The sequence below is a fragment of the Lupinus angustifolius genome, chromosome LG13 (assembly GCF_001865875.1).
Source record: "Lupinus angustifolius cultivar Tanjil chromosome LG13, LupAngTanjil_v1.0, whole genome shotgun sequence".
Lineage (NCBI taxonomy): Eukaryota > Viridiplantae > Streptophyta > Magnoliopsida > Fabales > Fabaceae > Lupinus > Lupinus angustifolius.
Window position 1 is genome coordinate 12,219,484 of NC_032021.1, and position 20,966 is coordinate 12,240,449.

General features: G+C 34.3%; 1 protein-coding gene and 1 long non-coding RNA gene across 2 annotated transcripts; one reads left to right on the forward strand and one right to left on the reverse strand.

The window, feature by feature from the left end:
• LOC109363471 (laccase-15-like) lies at positions 801-3,607 on the reverse strand. The gene is made up of 6 exons (XM_019609738.1): positions 3,469-3,607; positions 2,918-3,069; positions 2,580-2,824; positions 2,237-2,365; positions 1,161-2,105; positions 801-1,052 (listed from the first exon to the last, which is right to left on the reverse strand). The coding sequence occupies exons 1-6, from the start codon at positions 3,568-3,570 to the stop codon at positions 922-924; spliced, it is 1,704 nt and encodes a 567-aa protein (XP_019465283.1). The 5' UTR covers positions 3,571-3,607; the 3' UTR covers positions 801-921.
• LOC109325160 lies at positions 7,640-18,759 on the forward strand. Its single transcript, XR_002105092.1, has 3 exons — positions 7,640-7,651; positions 11,677-11,684; positions 18,606-18,759. It is a non-coding gene; the product is annotated as an uncharacterized LOC109325160 (long non-coding RNA).

Sequence of the window (20,966 nt, forward strand, 5' to 3'; positions counted from 1 at the left end):
AGTAAACCTTCATATAGTATAGATGACAAACAATATTGGAAGGTAAATCTTAAGTCAATTTCTGGAAAGAGACAAAATTTATGCCTAATTTAAGGACATGAAGAGGACTTGTATGAGCATCTCATACACCTATTACAATGATCAAGGAATGAAGGAGAATATGTAGGAAAAATATGGGATATGTTGATCTTTAGGCCGAGGCCCCTGACTCCATGATCTAACATAGTCCTGCTACACGGTTCAAGGTTCATCATTTTTTTTGTTATGACGAACCAGTGCAAAATGGTATGGTGAATTTCGTACACCATAAGTAAGGTAGATTAGTGAACCATGTAAATGCAAATGGTTGTAGCAGGAGAGATTTAAATAATGCAATGGAGAATGTCAACTTAATGAACATGTCAAACAAGTGAATCAACATGTACCTGCTGTTCATAAATGATTGAACATCCTCCTTGTACAACATATTGAGTAATAGAACATTGTATCCTATTGACTTTAATCAAATGTTAAATCTCACATTGGATACGAGGGAGGAGTAAAAAAGTTTATAAGTAGAAAAAATCCATAAAACTAATGTCAGGTTTGATAGCTTAGATTAATCAAAGACAGGTGTGAGATGAAAGGAATTAACAGTATAGTCTCTTAGAGATTGTAGAAATTGAAATTTTATTCTTTAAAAAATCATATGATACATAAATGAGTTATATTGTATATAACACAGAGAAGATAAATGTACACCTATTGACAAGAAATAATTGAGCTAAGTGTACTATTCAACAACAATTCTAGCTATTTTGTAAGAGAGGAGTTGCTCCTAAGAGAAGAATCCCAATAGAATTCAGTACAATTTGTTATTTCCCACACAGAATATTTCTCAAGATAGTTTAACTGAACATGGTTTTCCACACACATTTTTCTTCAACATGGAGGCATGTCTGGAGGTGGAGGTAGTACTTTTTCATGATGTCCTTTTCCATTCTTCACGATAAACACTGTCTCCATACCCCAAGAGAGATGCCGTTCTAGATGGCAATGCAGAAACCACACTCCTAAAATCGAGAGTATAGAGGCCTCAGGCAAGGAGTTTGAAAGTAGTGAATGAAAATCGATAAGGAAAACAAGTTAAAAAAATGAGCAGGTTTTCGATGCGCGCATACCTGGATTAGATGCCCTGTATCTGATAGCGGCCCAGCCGTTTATAGGCACTAGAACTGTATTTATAAAAGGAGGATCGACGAGATTGTATGTCTTTCTGTCCTTGTGTTTATCGAAATTTCCAAGTCCTTGTCCCACAAAATAGAAACTAGTGCCATGGAGATGCATGGGATGGTCTATACCTTGAAGCAACCTTGTTCCTTGGAAAACAACTTCCACTGTTGAACCATATTTGATAACTTTAACATCAGTTCCTCTCTTTGGTATCTCAAGGTCTAGAGGCAAATATTCTGCTGTGAAGTTAAATATAAATGGAGGAAGACTCGGAAATCCTCTGTCATACACCCCATTGACATGGTTATAATAGGCTTGAAGGATGCTACTGCTAGGGGTTTGAAAACTTACGTTGTTCATGCTAGCAGCAGAACGAGTTCGATTTGGTCCCTCACAGATTTGGCCTTCAGAGCATGGGAATGTGTTAAGGGAAATGGTGGTCACTATGTGAGTAGTGATATTTGTTGGGACTTTATAAGGGTATCTCTTAGGTAAGCCCTTAATGCTACCAAAGTAGTTATAAGCTGCTCTTGTGTCATTATAGTAAGGAAGTTTCGGTAATGAAGGTGATGAAGTTGGAGTATAGTTCCCACTATAGTGAAGCCTAGCTGTGGTTGTGGAGTTAACAAAGGTAAGTACAGGTGAACTTGAATATACCCTTGCAGCCATATAGTAGTTATTAGGCTCTTGGTTGGCATGTAACAAAGCGTCAACTGTTTGTCCTGGAGCTATGCATATGTAATCTCTTGTCAATGGCTTGGTGTAGCTGGCATCGGCCGCGACGACCGTGAGGTTGTGTTTCGAAACAGAGAAAAAGAGAACAACATTCATCGCAGCATTGATAATGCGCAGAAGATAAGTCTTGCCAGGGTCTACATTTAACTTGAATGTTTCTGAAATTTGAAGAATGTGCTAGAGTTAGTAACTGTGAAATGTAGTACATGTTTTTTCTTATATTGCATGTATTTAAGTATTTCATATTTTGCACGTACTTTGGACTATGAAATGAAACATTGATGCATACCTGATTTTGAGCATGGATATAGGTCACCAGGTTGACCATTTATAGTGAGAGCATCAGAAATATTTGGTCCTCCTCCAGTTCTTAGAAACTCTTCCTGGATATCCATGATTTCACTCTTCCACCATTCTCCTATGAACAAGAATAATACGCAAATAAGTAAAAATAACTAAAGGGTAGGACAGCGGCAACGGATTTCATATTTAGACGTGCTCATTAGATACAGCTAGTCGAATTTTACTATCTTAGATTAACTATAAAAAATATGTTATCTTTTCGAAATAGTAAGCATTTTATTGGACGTGTCTAATAGACAATGTGCCTATACGCGATTTATTCTTCGTACCTAATATGACGGTCACCTCTGCATCGGGTTTCTGAAAAGGGTAGGATGTATTCTTTCTTGGATAGATAAAGATAGGTCCATGGACAGTAGCTCTTAACCAGTCACTATGAGCATGCCACCATAAGGTACCTTCCTCAATAGAAAATTTCAACTTCTGTCTGAATTTCCCTCCAGGTTTGATAGGGCACTGAGTGATGTATTCAGGACCATCTGACCAAGGATTCCTTGGCTGTGCCACTCCATGCCTGCACATATATCAGTAACATTGTACTAAACTTAATTTCTTTCATATTGTTTCTTAAATGACATCAAAACTACAGTGGTTAAAAAATCAATACCAGTGCAAAGTGATGTTGTATTTTCCCTTGTTATGAACATTAACATATACTGTTTCACCATAGTAGGCTCTAATTATTGGCCCAGGGAATTTTCCATTCACAGTCAGTATAGGCTTTGTGCTGCATAGTCTTGTATAATTTGCTTCTTTCACCTACAACATTCATCAAATTAGATATTTACTAGTTACATTAGCCAAGACCTAAGATACTATGTAATACATAACATTGCATAAACCAACAAGGCGTTGGTCTAGTGGTATAAGGCCCAACTGGGTCCTAGATAGACCAAAAGGTTAAAGGTTCGAATACCGATAGCGACACTTATTGGGAAGGACAATCATGCACCTCAAAAGAGATTGGTTCCTTACTTGTAGGGTGAGGAATACTCTTGATTATACCAAAAAAAGATAACATTGCATGTGCTTGAAGAGGAATTAATCAGCATGTAAGTAATCTAAGGCAACAAATGGGAGACAAACTAATAAAAAATTGTGAGATTTATGATGATGTTGCAAATGGAACATAATGGGTTAGAGTATAGTGAAACTCACAACAAAATTGTACTCATTCTGTCTTTGGTAACTAATATCAATCAATGAAAAACAACATATAATTTGTAGGAAGATAATTTTCTTGTCAAGCCACATTTTCATAAGTGTTAACTCCTGCTATATTGCAATTGTTGATTGTATCTAATGTATGAATGGGAAGCATATTTATAACTTCAGAATAAGATAGGAACTTAGGAACATTTGTGTTATTTTCTATGATGTGGCCTCACTGATATTGTTTTAATGGTTAAGATTGAGGCCATGTTAGCCATTACAATAGAAGAAAAGAATTGTGGAAGAAAATCAGGGGATGTTTTATCTAATTATGCAGTTTAACTTAACTTAGCATAAATTGCCTTTTAAGTTAAGTTATTTCCATTAACTAAAATGATATATAATCCTACCGATTCTCCTACAAATCCCCTTATAGCGTAAAATAATATTTGTTAAAATGTGATATTTTATTTAATAATAATTAGTTTACAAGTGATGTGTATTACTTTTCTTTCCCGTGAGTAAGAGAATATATCATTACTCTTCCATTAAACTATGGAAAGAAAGAGAACAAAAGAGACTTTACTTAAAACTTATCATGCTATGATACACTAAATTCTTTACCACTTTGTGATTGAATTCAACAACAAAATTTATCCAATGTTTCTATTTTTACTACAAAGTAAATGCTCTAGGGGCAAGTAAAGCATCATTTTCTTTCACGCACTTAACATGAAACAAGATGTTGCCAATTTAAATAGCTCACTACAAAGTACTAACCCAGCTTAAACTTGGAATAAAATCAGAAATAACTGTCAAAAGCTCTCTATTAATTAACCAAAGTTGTAGAATGGCAAGCTAAAATTTGCCAAAGTGGTTCAACTTGGATGGTATTTTTGGATTTGTCATCTCAGACAAACTTGGAATGGAAGGCATTGTAGTTTGCTACGAAATTGAAAATGAGTTCAAAGTATTACCATGAAAATCAACGTGATATTATTTAAGTGATGTAGTGATATTATTTAAGTAAAAAGTTATGATATGAATATAATTATCATCAAAATTATTATGTAGATATTAAAAGTTTTATTTTTGTATTTATGATGGATAAAATTAGAAATAAAAAGAGTGCGGATAATCATGACTCTATGAGGAAGAATTTGAATCCAAAGGGACATAATTCTTCATAAAAACATAATTACTATTTGGTCAATGTTCATATTTTTGCATGTGTGGGTATTTTCTGTCATCTAACGGACCTAAAGGAAGACTATTGTTTCACAAAATTCCAAACATCCACATTGTAATAAATGTGGGATAAATCAATAGAGGGAGTCATAAGGTGGTTAAGGTGAAAGGTGTAAGAAATGAAGTGATAAGGATGTTAAGAATTTAAGTCTGACTTACTACGAATACTAATATTTGTCTATAAAAAAAAAATGTGATAAATCAATAAGATTTTCATGCTGGACAATAAATTAGCTCACAAAAAACTTATTGTTTGATGGGTTTAATCAGCAGTATTTAATTACTATATTGATTATACCACTTAAAGTTAATATTTTTGTACAAATATTGAATATTAATTTTGTGTTTGATAACTTGTGATGGATTCCATCATTATTTGAATTTAGGAGTTAAAGTTGGTTATGAATTTAATTACCAAATTGATTGCATTCTATATAATTCTTTATTCTATAACTCTTTTGCTTTTATAATATTTGTTGCAAATATATATTGTACATTAATCATAAATAGTGCTAACTTAAGGAATTAGGGAGAGAATATTATATTTATTCTTAGATGTATGAACGAATATTTTGCACTTCATAAAGGAACACCTCATCAATCTTAAGGAAGTTTGGTTAAGGATAAAAAGAAATATGACAAATAAGAATGTTATAATAGCTTAAATCTTATGATCATCATGTGTGAATTTCCATATACTCTATTGTTTTTTCTCCAAGAACATGAGATTGACATTAAAGGTTTGTTTGCAAGTTGAGTTTTGGAGGGGAATGAAAGAAAGCCTTTAGAGCCATTAAATATAATTGTTAGTTGACTATGAAACATTCCCATTTGATCCCTCCAAAACCAACTCATAAACGAATCCTACAAAAACAAGGATGATTAAATTAATTTCATTAAAGTCATGAGAAGTTCTAACTCTTATAATAAGATTTAAAATGAGATTTTTTTTTCTTGAATCAACCTTCTCAGTTTTTATTGATACTTGGCTTTTGATTGATTTGTTTGTTCTAGCAATATAATCATCTAATATATGGATATTAGATTAATTAATGTTCACCCACTATTACATTATTTTTTATGAGAGTTATGCGATGGGCATGAAAGACAATGCAAGGCAAGCAACCATGGTATTTTTGGGTAACTAGTTCAACTTGGAAGGTGTTTTTTTGGATTTATCATCTCATATAAGACAAACTTGGAATGCAAGTCATTTATAGTTTGCTAAGACAAACTTGGAATACAAGACATTTAACTTAAATAAAGTTTATGGTTATCAATATAATTGCAATGAAAATTATTATGTAGATACTAAAAATTTTATTTCTAATTTTATGATGGACAAAATTAGGAACAAAAAGAGTATCGATAATCATAACTCTGCATGAAAGAGATTTAATTCAAATAGGCATCATTTCAATAAAAGGAATGTTATTATTTTTGTATTATGCGTGTATTACTTAAAAGTATTATGCGTGTATTATTTTTGTATTATGCGTGTATCATTTTAATTATGCGTGTATTACTTAAAAGTTAATATTTTTGTAAAAATATTGAGTTAAAGTTGTGATGATCTCACCATTATTTGTAATTATGAGTTAAAATTGATTGTACTAGTATATTATGCGACTAAGCTGGCTGAAGATAGTGGGGTAAGTAATCATCCCAGCAGGTTAATTCCATCTCAAACTACTCCTTTATGTTGACATATCATGGTGGGGTGTGATTCTCCCCCAACATATTGATTTAAATGTAATATGGATGATTCGGTTAGGGGGACAAGAAATCTGGTTGACTTTGGTGGGGTTTGTCATGATAATTTTGGTATGTGGATCTTTGGCTTCTGTAATAACTTGGGAGCTTCATATGTCTTATGGACAGAACTCTGGGCCATCTTCTCAGCTATAACTACCACGTCGGGAAAAACGATATGACAAATTTTTATTGAGAGTGACTCTCAAGTGGATGTCAATTTAGTCAATGAGTGTAACCATATCTACTCTTATGCTTTTTTGGTTCATCTGATTAGATCTTGGATGAAAAAATACTAGACAATTTGTTGTGACTAATCAAGTGGTGGATTGTTTGGCTATCTTGTCACATGATATGGAACTCGGCATGCACATTTTGGATCTTGCTCCTTTAGGATGCAAGGCTCTACTTTTATTTGATTGTACAAGAGCTTATTTTCATAGAAATGTTCTAGTGTAGTGTGTTTTTCATTGGGTGTTTTACTCCTCCTTGTACCAAAAAACGTTGATTGTGAGTTTAAATGCAAGAATGATTGCATTCTATTTAGTTCTTTATTCTATAATTTTTTTTATAATAAGTGCAAATATATATTGTACACTCAACCTAAATGACACTAACTATAGGAATTAAGGAGAGAATGTTATATTTGTTCTTGGATGCATGGATCATATCTTGCATTTCGGAAAGGAACACCCCATTGATATTAAGAAAGTTTCTTTAAGGAGAAAGGGGAATATGAGAAATGAGAATATTGTAATAACTTTAGTATGATGATCATTATGTGTGTATATGACTATTGTTTTTTCTTCAACAACATGAGCTTGACATTAAAGGTTTGTTCATAAGTTGAGTTTTGGAGGGATATGAAAAAACTTTAAAGCTATAAAATATACTTATAAGATAGTTATATGAAGTATTTTCATTCTTTTCAAAACTCAACTTGAAATCAAATCTTAAGGTGATAACAATAATTTAATTAACATCCTCAAAGTCATCAAGTTCTAATTCTCATAAATGGTTAATGCAAGGTTAAGGCCATACAAGACAAGCAACTTAGCATTTTGTTGGGGTAAATTTCAGAAGAGATTTGTGGGTCTTTATTTTTAAATAAAAATATAACACTGGTAAGTAATATTTTTATACATCCTATATCTTTATTTAAAAACAATTATTTTCGGTTTGATGATGTGTATAAACTTTACATTTATTCGGAACCCGACTCGTTATCTAATTTGATAAATTTGATTCATAAACCAAAGGAATCAAAATTGAGACAAAAAATAAACTCGTTAAATAAATAAGTCAAACTTCAGTCATATATAGTTTCACTCATTAAGTTTATGAGCTTACTGTATATATATATTATATGTCTATGTGTATATATGTCTATATATATATATATATATATGCATACAGAAATTTTTTTAATTATACATACTAAATTAGTAATAATCATTTGAGTTGTGGAGCTGAACTAATTAAGTTAAGAGTTGAATTAAACAGATTGTAAATTCTTATCTAACCAAACTAATTTCAATTGATTAGTCGAATCGAATTGTTCACGAACTTCAATCGAGTTGAGTTTGAGCTAGAAATATAGCTCGTTTGAGACAAAGTCAAGTTTCAAGCTGTTCAAATTCTTTTTGAGTTAGCCCAAGTTTGTCACATATTTTAATACATGACACCAAAAAAATTGTAAGTGTCTAGATTCTTTATTTTTTTTTGAATTAAATAAATTAAAATTTTGTAAGTTTCTTTACCCTCCACATTCCTGATTTCCCTTTCTATAAGCAAAGAAAAAAAAAAGTGAAGTTGTACTATCCTAGGCGTGACAAACTTGTTCAAGATCAGCAATGATTTCTGACCAAACATACAAACACCTAAAACCTTGCAACCAACTTTCAACACTGTCTTATTCTCTTCTTCATTACTACCGAAGAAAAAATAACTGTTACTAATTGCAACTTTCAGGGTAAAATTTAATTAATTAAAATAACATAGATAACATAGACTTAACCCAAATACACTCTACACCTTGGAATCTCATAGGGTTACTGCATGATTATGCTGCTCATGCAAGCTTCATCTCTTTGAAGCAATAATTGATGTAATCTTATATGATTTCCTCTAATTTTTGTGTGGCTAATTAATCATGTTGAGTTGATGTTTGAAAATTTTATTTATAAGGGCAGTTAGCTTTTGAGCATATCTAATTTAAACGTGGAAGTTAATGTATCTAGTATCTAATACAAAAAGTATTAAATGATATAAATAGGCACAAGTTTCAATAATGTTCACTAGAAAGATTGCTATTAATTCTATGCAAATCAACCAGCACTGTTAAATCTTTGAGGTATACATTCAACTCGTTGAAACAATTGTTGTTTGAATGTATATCTGTCTATTAAATTTAATAGCGCTGATTTTAGTGATATTGTTTATTCTCTTTCACCTTACATTTAACTATGTTATACTAACAAACATTGTTGAATGATTGTTGTTAAATAGGAATTCTAACTTAGTGTATTTTCATATATGTTAGAAGAACATCCATTGTATTGGTATTTAATGTGGACAATTGCATTGAAGGGAGACAATTAGATTGAAGGGAATGAGATATGCTATTGTCAAAATTCTTCCTTCTCTGACAAATAGTATGGATACACATTGGAATTGTACGAGGTAAGCCTCATACAATGGTCAAATTGACTACTTCTTGATTTGAAGGTCATTTGTTTAAATCTTGAAACAACCTCATTATATTTGAAGGTAAAGGTGTATATATCTACCTCTCAGACTCTACTAAGTAGAAGTGAGAATGTCGTGAATTGCCTTCCTTCTACATATTGGAATTGTATAGGAATAGTTGGTTTTGTTGCTTTGCTTGTAATAAATCTATTTTCCTCTGAAAGCTTGGGAAAAGTTTTCTTTTTGGAGAAGATTGATTTTGTTGGGTTGCACCACAATTCATTCTATCAAAAGCATTGATGATTAATTTTACTCTAATCCTTTTGAGCATTCCGATTAATCTGTACTATTATTATGAAACATTGATATTTCAAAAACCTTTATGTATCCGTATCACTATAGACGAATATTGTTTAAAAAAATAAGGTCAATACTTAGTGATTGGAATGGAATTTTTCTGATGCTTTCACTTTGATAATTTTGTTCTAGTGATGGATTAGTTTCTAAGTATCAATTGGTAATTAGGGTCTCCATTCCAATTATCTTAATTTGTGTTTGTGATGTGAGAAAGAGATACAATTATAGCTTGGACTGTGTGCTCAGGTAACTTGAGCATGTTTTTGATGATTTCCTAGTTTTGGCTGAAGGATTTTAAGAGATGATCCCAAAAGAGACCAAGTTAGCAATGTAATGAAGATATATGGTCTTTCACTCTTATTTGATTTGAGACCATGAGTTGAATGTATTATGGGTTCTCATTATTGAATATGGATTATTTATCCTGAAATGATTATTACATAATCTATCACCTTTCTTTAAGTAATATAAAAATATTATTTTGTATTTTTCTTTTTAATTAAGTGATATTTTTCATTGGATAATAACAAAAAAATGGAATAGAAATAAGTACATATTATTACCTTTATTTGATTCAATGTATAATCAATTACATATAGTCTTTCAGTTTGAGCATGGAAACCAATGTTTTCTTGGGATTCTTGACTATATAAGTCATAGAAAATTTATCTTTTCTCCTCAAAGCGGGTGATGATCAATTCATGAAATTGATACAAAGAATGTTGCCAAGCTTGGTGAAGGTTTTGAGTTATAACGTCTAAACTTCTTTCAGATGCATCTACCAGTCCAGATATGCCCTCCTTATTTTGTTGTATCTTAACAATGTTCTTTGCAATTTCTAATATAGTGATAGTGACACATGAATAATAATTTATCCTCCTATAAAATTTTCTATATACTACATCAAAGTTATGTATATCACTTATTACCCAATCATCAATAAATAAAATATTAATTTATGACATATGTTTAATTTTTTTTATGCATGAAGATTCATAGAGAATATATTATTTTTTCTATGTGCATTTATATAAATGAGTTTGATATTCAAATGATAGAAGAAGAAAAATATATGCATTGATAGTTATATGAGTTTGATATAGTGTCACTATATCATTTACCACTTATATTTAATTATCATTGACTATTTAGATAAATAATCTAAATAAATTGTGAATGTATAATGATTATATATAAATCTTTACATTAATAATACATAAATGATCTTTTGTGGATGAACAAGTTTGGTCGAACGAGAGGAATCTGGATGAAGGTGGACTTGGACCCGCTGGTTGAAATATCTAAAAAGGTTCTCCGACGATCAAATCAGTAAGACTAAAGAGGTAATGCCCGTAACCAATAAATGAGATATGAGAAGTAAGTAGAGAGTAATAATGACAAGTAATAAGTTCTAAGTGATACTTCATATTGGGGGAACCCTTATTTATAGTGGTTGTGGTGGATGATGTGGCTCTAAAGGATACTGTTGGTATGGCCGACATTTCCGACTTGTCAGGGGCTGCTTTTGCATGTCAGGTGGCTTTGGTAGGGCCATACTTTGTACATAATTGACTTGTAGCATGTGGCAGGTGTGGTAGCTTATTGCAGTATGTCTTTGTGATGTTGGTAGAGGGTAGGTGGAATTGTAGGTGGCATGAGAATACACTATTGCCAGTGTGTTAGACCGGGAGTGATCCCGACCCCGACCTGGGATGTTTGACATAAGGGGAATGACTTCGGCCAAGCCCTTTAATTGGTTATACCCGGTCTTTGCTTGACTAGAGGGGAGACCATCCCGGTTAGTTAAAACGCCTAGATGATCGGGATGGAACAATTTCCCACAATATAGTAGTATGTTCGGTAGGCAAGCATGCTGGTAGACTCTAGGTGCATCAATAGGGTGTCGTTAGCCTTTGGGGTTGCGCTTGGTTATCGGACAGTTTTGTGGTGTAGAGTACTTGAGTGTGGCTCATCGGTTCGTTTCTTGTCGCCTTTCGTCTTGGTTCTTGGGCCGTCGTTGGATCGTACTTGAGTGCCTTTTGAATGGGGATGATGTATTTTGAACTAGACCATTTTTCGAAGGTTCTGCTACTCCTCCATGTGAGTCGCTATGTCCACCGTTGGATGAATTTGGGCCCTTCCTATAAATAAGGATGGTCCTTCCTCCAGTCATTCCAGTTTGCTTATTTCTTTTTTTGAAAACTCTTGTTGCAGAACTTGCTCTCGAGCCGACCAATTATACACCTTCATCTTCTTCGAAGTACTTACTAGGTAATTTTTCTTTCTTTTCGTTACTCTTACTTCTGATAATGTCCTCCTCTACCGAGCATGAACTTAGCTAAGGTAGCATGGAGGTTTTGTCCAAACCTCCACCTATCTCCACTATCCCTTCCCGACGACGCCAGCGTGTAAAGTCGGCCTTTGAGAGGAGGTCGGGTGATATCCTAGCCCAAACCTCGATGGTCGGCCAGAGAGAGAGAATGATGATATGGGGGAAAATGCAGATTGACCGAGCAACTATGAGTAATGATTCTAGTTTGAGGTCTGATGTTTCGTATGGTCGTAGGTTCTTTATGGCACATACACAACGAAAGCTAATTAGTTGGTCATTCCCACTAGTTTGACAAGCCTGGTGGTCGGTATTGGTGGGTGGACCGGGAGATCTTAGGATTGAGTAGTTTTTTCCCGGCCGAGGGTCAGGCTAAAGTGAACATTCTCGAGAGTCCGATGAACACCTTGTACTGAAGTCTCCTCAAGCTGATGAGAGGTCATGGCAGGACCTCCAGGTTGAGGCGGGATTGATTACAGCTTCTACTTATATGATATTTACTAACGAAAGCTCAGATTGCATCTTCCTTTTGACGACTTGAGCGTGCCCATTCTAGGTCACCTTTAGGTTGCTCCTTCTTAGCTCCATCTGAATGCATGGGGCTTTATCCGGACGTTCGTCATATGGTGTAGGGTTAACGAGCATCCCTGTTTGGTTAACCTATTTTTCTGGATGTTCTGGGATACCCATAATACTAACTCGAATAAAGTGATAGAAGGTCGTCACGGGTGGGTGTGCCTTTAGTCGAGGAATAAGCAAGCTTTATTCACCCCTTTTGATCATTCAATGAAGAACTGGAGGAGGGGTTTTAACCGAGTGGAGATCGAAGGGGTGGCTAGTCACCCATAGGCTTATGGGTCGGATCTAAGGAGACGATTCCCCTTTGCCTAGAATAAGGAGTTGCATAAAAAACATAAAGGGTTTCTGACTAGTGACGGAAGTTTGACTGGTAAGGAAATGGAGGTGGCCGAAGAGATACTACATTGGCTTTTAGAATGTGCAACTGTACCCTGCTCATCCCTACAGAAGGGGGACGTAATCTTGGAGCAGCGCATAGGTAGGTTAGCGAGTTATCTGTGTATGCTTGGATAGTTATATGTTATATACTAATCTTTATTTTTGATGAGTGTGAAATTATGCTACATTTGCATTGCACTTAACTTGCATCTTAGGACATAATTAAGACTTTAGGATTGTTTTTAGCTTTTATTTCTCTTTGTTCGGGTTGAGCATGTGTTTTCAGCTATATTGTGTAGTTTGGATGGATGAAGCCAAAAAAAGTAGAGATTTGGTGCAAGAAGATGGAATTCGGTGTCGAGGCTATGCGAAGACCAATTGAAGGGCTAAAAGAAGTTGTGAATGTTATATTCTATTCCTATTTCTATTCCTATTTTTAGATTTTTTTTGTTGGGCTTAGCCCAATATTTTGTAATTAAGATAAATGAGGGTTCTCCCTTAAGGATGAAACACTTTACACTTTATACTTTAGATTACAATTCTCTAATTTAGAATTTGGGATTCTGTTCTCCATCATAAGTGAGTAATTCTCTTTCTTTCTAGGATTAGGGTTATGCCCTTTTACATTCAATAAACAGTTGTTCTTATTTCTATTCATTTAGTATTGTGATTTGAATCATTAAACTAAGTTTTATTCGTGTGAGTTGTCTGACCAAAAAATTACACCTCTTAGATACATCGGGGAAGGACCGAGAGGTGAACCCAACTATATGACCATCACTTATTCAAACTAGAATTCTAATTCACGAGAGTAGTCTTAGGATTCTCGGTAGTTTCTAGAATTCACTTTGGGTTGCTACAAAGTGATTGGATAGAAAGAGCCAAGTAAATGATTCAATTGATAATTATACCACGAGAGTAGGTACGACTTCAATTGAGTACACATATCAGAGCCCGAGAGAGGGTGACATATATCAAAGAGCAATTTACCCTTACAACTTAAAGTTCATGAAAAGGAGCAAAACAAGGATTTGCGAGTGTAAAGGCGGTAACCCTTATTCCGAGAACTATTCCTAAATTAGATTTGAATCTTTTTTAATATTTTCATAATTATTACTGTCAACTGTTCAATTTTTCTAAATTCATTTTTAATTCATCTTTGAGTTAAGTATAAATTAATTGTTGTAACTAAAGGAATTTTCTAGTCCTCGTGCGGTCGATATTTTATTACTTGACGACATAATCGTGCACTTGTAATTTGCCCTATCACGTTTTTGGCGCCACTACCGGGGACTGTGTTGAAATTTATTTAATTCTCAATTAATTCATTACTTTGCTCTAGTATATTACATATTTTTCTTTTTCTTGATACCTCTACAGGTTTCCCATTTGGTTTATGCAATGTTCAAATTACTACTCAAAGCAAGAAAGGACTTTTCATAGAAGAAGAAGGCAACAAAGAGAAAGAACAAGAGAAAGACGTGTGCATATACAAACAATGGTTGAACGAGATGAAAAACCACTTTGCGACTACGCAACCCCTAATGCTCATAGTTCACGTCCTGGAATAATCCGCCGAACTATTGAGGCAAAAAACTTTTCTATGGCATATGCTCTTATCCAAATGGTGATGCAAAATAAATTTGGAGGAGGAGCTCATGAAGATCCAAATGCCCATATTGATCAGTTCTTGGAATTTTGTGAGACTGTAAGGATCCATGGGGCTTTTTAAGGTATCATTCGTCTCCGCATGTTTCCATATTTTCTTAGAGACGGAGCTAAGACGAGGCTAAAGAATCAAAATGCTGAAATTCAAGCAACATGGTGAACTTTGGAGGAAGCTTTTCTCAAAAAATACTTTTCTCCTTCCAAAACTGTGCACTGTAAGCATCTCATCCAAAACTTCAGTCAAAAGGATGGGGAGTCAATTGATGAGGCCTGGGAAAGATTAAATGAGATGACTGAAGCTTGCCCTCATCATGGTATTCCACCTTGGATGTTGGTTCGGAACATTTACAGTGGGCTAGATTTTCCATCCCAACAATTGTTGGACTCTTCAATAAGTGGTGTCTTTATATGCAATGGGTGACTTTCCATCCCAAGAATATGGTTTCCAATCATCATCAATGGGTGAATGAGATGAGAAATCATCGAAGGAGAGACTCTAGTGCACAATATTCTAGAAATAAAATGGAAAAAGTAATTTCCATGCTGGAGAACCTTTCTCAAAAGTTTGGAAGGCTTTAAAAATATCATACTAATGTTATTGGGTCTGCTATAATAAATGATGGGTGTGGAGCAAAATGGCATGAGTGGTCTGAATGGAAACAATTCAATAAACATGTACATGGAGCTTGGGCCAATGAACAAACTGAATCATTCAATTACTATGATTATAAGGAGAGGAGTTGACAACAATTCAACCCACCATAAAGGCAGAACAATCCCAACCTTTCTTAGAAGAACAACAACACTTTAAATCATCAACATCAGGATGAGCAAGGTAATAGGAAACCTACAACATAGTTTCCACAGGTACAATCTTCTCCTATTGATAACAATAATGGAAAGTCAGGAAAAATTACTAGTTAACCTTAATAAATTTAAAGAGGATCAAATCACAATTAATAAAAATATTGCAAATATGTTAAATGATTCGAAGATAGAAAATCTGACAATCCGTGAAAAATGTTAGAAACACAAATTGTCCAACAAACTAGCAACTTTAATAGGCAAACATATATGTTTCCGGGATAGCTGTCGTGCCCCGATTTTCGGTTGCACGACCTCTTAGCATCGCCACTACATTTTATGGTTAAAAATGCAGAAAATCTTTGAGTCCAATCAGATTGGGCTTTGGATTTTGATATCTAGGTTCAGGAGTCGATTACGGATCAAGGAAGGTATTAGCACCTTGTCCGCCCATAATTAAACGACACCCTTGCCAATTGCATGATTTAAATACCCTTAGTTTATTTAAAATGAAATTGTCTAAAACAAAATATTTATTTTTCTTTATTTTTATGTCTGAAAAGATTAAATGTTGCTCTATGTATCCCTAAATGCTTTAGGAAATTAAGACTACGTAGTTCTAAATTTTAAAATGGTTTCTTGGTAAAATAGTTAACTCCTTACAAAGGGTGAAATAGTAGAAACTAATGTCTCCACCACATCCCATTTTAAAAAGGTTTGAAAATAATTGTAATATATTTTTGGTTTTTTATTATTAATTTAGAAATTAATCGAATGAAAAGAAGCATCGTAACACGACCGTTCAAGGATATATGAGGACAAGAAGTGCTACCACCACCAACCTCCATTCTTTGATTAATTCCAAAAGGTCATATATTCTTTTATAAACATTGATAATGAAATGGTTATACAAAAGAATTTTTCTATAGATAATGATTAACTTTATATGGAGGTATTTTGAATCAAATAAAATTCTCATTAAAAAAATTGTAAATTGGGAAAGGTTCTGGCTTTTCTAAATGATGATAAATAAAAATAATATTATTTCCAGGAAAAAATAGATCATTTAATTAGTTGCTAGAAGGAAAACGATAAAAAGTATTATTCCAAAATAGAATTATTATACCAACTGTTCAACATATTATTTTTATTGACTAAATATGTTTGTTACTATTCCTAAACAATTAAATTGCCTTAGAAATAATAATAAAAAGTAGAGTTTGAAACCTGGATGAGTATTAATCGGGTGTAACACGGAGCACAAAAAGCACTGATGCATCACAACGAGATTGGCTGAAATGACTGTGGCTAGGTACGAGGGACACATGGCAGGTCCTGGTTGACTATGGAGAACAGTGTACCGTGCTTAGGATGCACATGGTTATACTGAATCAAATAGTGAAGGGGGACATGAATCAAATGGGGACGTGTCTACGAGGAGGAGGTGAACCCGCGTGGTTGTCGCCTCATGATTGGCTGGGAGAGCAGGATCATTGTGCCTACTATGATCACGACCATAAGGGATAAAAAGCTGGGAATGAAGCTTGGATTTGGTGCAGATGTGTTCATGCTTGTAGCCTTATGCTCGTCAACATGTCACATTTTGATTGGTGCAGCTAGAGGTCAACAATGATGCTTGTGATGAGGACTGGTCCATCAATGTTAAGGACGGGTGCACGCTACTTCCCCCGTTTTCGTCCACACTGGATCACACGTTGAATTTTTGGAAAATCTCCTCTCTTTTTTTCTGGGCAGCGTTTTTCCTCCTTTGTTAGCAAATTTTCTTTCTCTTTTTTTGGCAGTGTTTTTTTATATCAAGAAGAGAACCCCTTATGCATGCATCCTAAGCTAATCCTATTTATAGAAAAGTTAACACAACTTAACCTTCTAAAATCTTGTCAACAACTTATCTCCACATTATTTTTATGTTTTTTAAGGGATAAAATCCCACTAAACTTTCTGGTCATTTGACCTAGCCTTTTTTTTATTTGTTTACTTGTTTATTAATTATTTGAAATTAAAATGAGGGATGCTTAGAATATTCCCCTTTAATTATTTAATTATATTAATAAATTCAGGTTTAACATATAAAACATTTAATGGAAATAGTTTTATTTATTATAATTTTTTTATAATCCAAATAAACAATAAAAGACTTCAAAATATTTACTCTTTATTTTAGGGAAAAGGCTGTGGGTTTCTAAAAACCCATTTCCAATTAGATTTTTCCCTTTGTTTTGAATTTGATTAAATTATTTTTAGAAAAACATTTGTTTAATTAATTTATTTTGAGAAAATCTTTAAGAAATGGATATCATGGTAAGTAACCAGTTAAGAAATGAATGCTAATTTTGTCAAGATCCATAAAAACTGACATAACAACTTCACACTACCTGAAAGTGTATATCATCTTATGAGTTGAGTTGTCTTCAAGATGATTCAAGTTTGTTCTCGAGAGGTGTGATGGATAGTGGAAGTGAACCAAGGACACAATTAGGTGTAGTGCCGGAATTTGGAGACACTAGGTTAAGAACCAAGAACGCAGGTCAGTGTACTGTCAAAACTTGGGATGAAAATGTTGAAACCAAAGACGCAAGTTGGTGTACTGCCAAAGTTTGGAGACACAAGGATAAAAAACCGAGAACAGAGGTCCATGTACTTCCAGAACTTGGAATGGAAAGGATTCATATTAGGCTTACGGTCTTGGAAATGTTGACTTTGAGGTCGTCAAGCACGAGGTCCTCGAAAGTATAAATTTGAAACACATCAGGCATAAGGCCTAGAAAGAAAGACTTCGAGATCGTTAAGCATATGATCCTCTAAGGTATAATTTGAAGCCGTCAAGCATGTGACCCTCAAAATTATAAAAAAACATCAGACACGGGGCCTGGAAAGATTGAATTCGATGTCGTCAAGCATGGGGTCCTTGAAGGTATAATTTGAGGTCGTCAAGCACGGGCCCCTCAAAATTATATAAAACATCAAACACATAGCCTAGAAAGATTAAGTTTTCACGCCGAGGTACAAGACGAAGAAAGTTTAGATTACACTTCGAGGCACACGACCCGAAAAGCTTGGTTTTGAATGCTCATTGAGGTACAGGACCCAAAAAGCATATATTTTACCTACTGTTGACTTGGATGATCTACAAATTGCTTATTGTCCCAATGTTGTATTGAGAAGAACAATTATCTCAATAATGTTTCCCTGGTATAAGTTGTTTAATACTTCACCCTTGGGAGATGGAAATGTGATTGCGTGTTTTCCTTATGAGGAAATAATTTGATTGCCCCAGTTTGCTTAAACTATAAGGGACATTTGCATAAAGGTGTTCATTTAGTTTCCCTAATTTTTGCCCATAATACCTAATGTAGGTATCTGTCAGGAATTCTCTCTTTCTATAATGATACTAAATCATATTTTCAGGTTTTCAACTTGGTACCGCTCTCCTTTTCTTAGGCCGCCCTTGCGGGTTTTCAACCTAGCGCTCTTTTTGTTTTGTTTTTGTTCTTTTTACAACCTTATGTAAAATTTGCCTCAGTTTTGGGCTTCGTGAAACTTTTCGATTCGAGAAAAGTGGGATCCAACCTAACAAATTGCCCCAACATCAGATACTGGGGGTTATCCTTTTATTCACAATGTCGTAACAGACTTTAATTTGAGAGGACTTCCACAATAATCATCTAAAAAACTGCCCTAGTTTGGGTAATTACTCCTTTGATATATTTCTCTCTATTTCATGCATGTCTCTTTAATAAGAAATACTAAAAATAATGATCATGGAAAATTGACTAGTGTTTGGGCTATAAGTGATGATGAGAGAATTGAATATGAAATTAAAGTTGTATTTGAGATTGGAATAATGATTTGGTGATTGTGATCTTTAAGAGGGATAATTTACTTCATGCATTAAATGAGATGTTTTTATCAAATATTCAGTTTTTAGTGGATTCAGTGTTTCTTTGTCGTGGTGTGAATCTTAGGCAAATCGATCCTTAACAAGGTTAGTGATAGGCCAGTGTTTTTTTTTTTGGGTTGCGTTTTCCTCCTTTTTTGGCAAATTTTCTTTCTCTTTTTCTGGCACTGTAAAAGATGTTTGCGCACAAGAATTTTCTTAAGGATATTCTATCTAAAAAGAGAAGATGAGATGATTATGAAACAATTGCTTTAATTGAGGAGTGGAATGCTTTAATTCAAAATAAATTGCCTCCAAAACTAAAAGATTATGGTAGTTTCTCTATCTTTTGCTTAATTGGTAGTACTAATTTTGACCGTGTTTTATGTGACTTAGGGGCAAGTATGAGTTTCATGCCCTTATCCGTATGTAAAAAATTGAACATGAGTGAACTAAAACCCACTACTATATCACTTCAATTAGGGGATATGTCAGTCAAATTCCCTATAGGCATTTTTGAGGATGTTCCTATCAAAGTTGAGAAATTTTTCTTTCCAACAAAATTTGTAATACTAGATATGGAAGAAGATGCACAAATTCCAATCATACTGGATAGACCATTTTGGGCTACCTCTGGTATTATAATTGATGTTAAAAATGGAAAACTTTCCCTAAACATAGAGGATGAAAATGTCGAATTTGATATTACTAAATCTATTAAACAACCTTCTCTTGAGGGCTCATGTTGCAAGGTTGATATGTCAATCCAAGTAGTGAAAGAGGAAGTGCCTAAAGTGAATATGAGGATCTCTTGGATAGAATCATTTTGGAAGGTGACACTTCAAATTTTGATAAGGAAGTGGCTAAGAGTAGTGATTCTATAAATGCAACTTCAACACTCGTCTACAACCCACATGAGGAGAGCTTGAGGAACACACCTAAATGTGATAATTTGGAGAAAGGAAAAACACTCCTAAAATGAAAGTAAAGACACTCCCTCCACCCTCGGGTATCAGTTCATGGGATCCTGACTGATATACAAAGGCCAACCGTCAAGCTAATGACGTTAAAAGAGCGCTTCGTGTGAGACAACACATGTTGGAGGTACGTTTTTTTGATTCATTAACATTAATATTTTAGTGTCGGCTTTAGTGCCTCCCTGAGTTTGGAGCATGATAAGTGCCTAACATAACTAAATTTCATACACTTTTATGGCACTTATGTTAAGCATAATTGTGAAAAACCAACTTAAAACAATACTTTTTGTATAAAATATCACAATCTTGTATATTTGTGTTTGAAATGCTTTTTTTAATGTATTTTGTAGGATTTAGAAAGAAGAAAAGAAGAGAAACAAAAGATTCATGGTAAAAAAGAAAAGTCAAAACCCAAGGTCCCAACTAGGGAGCTAAGCGTGGACCAAGCCATGCTAAGCTGACCTGGACCAAGCTGCTCAAGCAAGCAGCTGAGCGAACCTGCTTGGCCGCTCAGCCTAGCACCAGACTAGTCCTGGCACGGTCAGAACTCAAGCTTAACACGGTCAGACACGAGCTTGGCACATGCCCAAGTTGCTGAACAAGCAACTTAGCGGTCCAACCAAGCAGCTTAGCGGAGAACCAGACTCTTGCTCAGATAAGCAAGCACCAGGCCACGTCCCAGTCAGCCTGATCAAAGCTACTGAATAAGCAGCTTAGCGGTGCAACATGTGTACTAAGCGGTATGCACCCAGACTTGACTTAGCCAACACGCAAACCATGAAGTCACCAATGAACTCACCTAAAGTAGCCTATCATAGGCTTTCCAGAG

Bases quoted from the DNA above. Each gene is read 5' to 3' on its own strand.
- LOC109363471 (XM_019609738.1), bottom strand. From the start codon at position 3,570: ATGAAAATGTGGCTTGACAAGAAAATTATCTTCCTACAAATTATATGT. The intron at 2,825-2,917 runs GTATTGATTTTT...ATATATGTGCAG, and splicing joins TACAACATCACTTTGCACTG to GCATGGAGTGGCACAGCCAA. The intron at 1,053-1,160 runs GTATGCGCGCAT...TCTCGATTTTAG, and splicing joins ATACAGGGCATCTAATCCAG to GAGTGTGGTTTCTGCATTGC.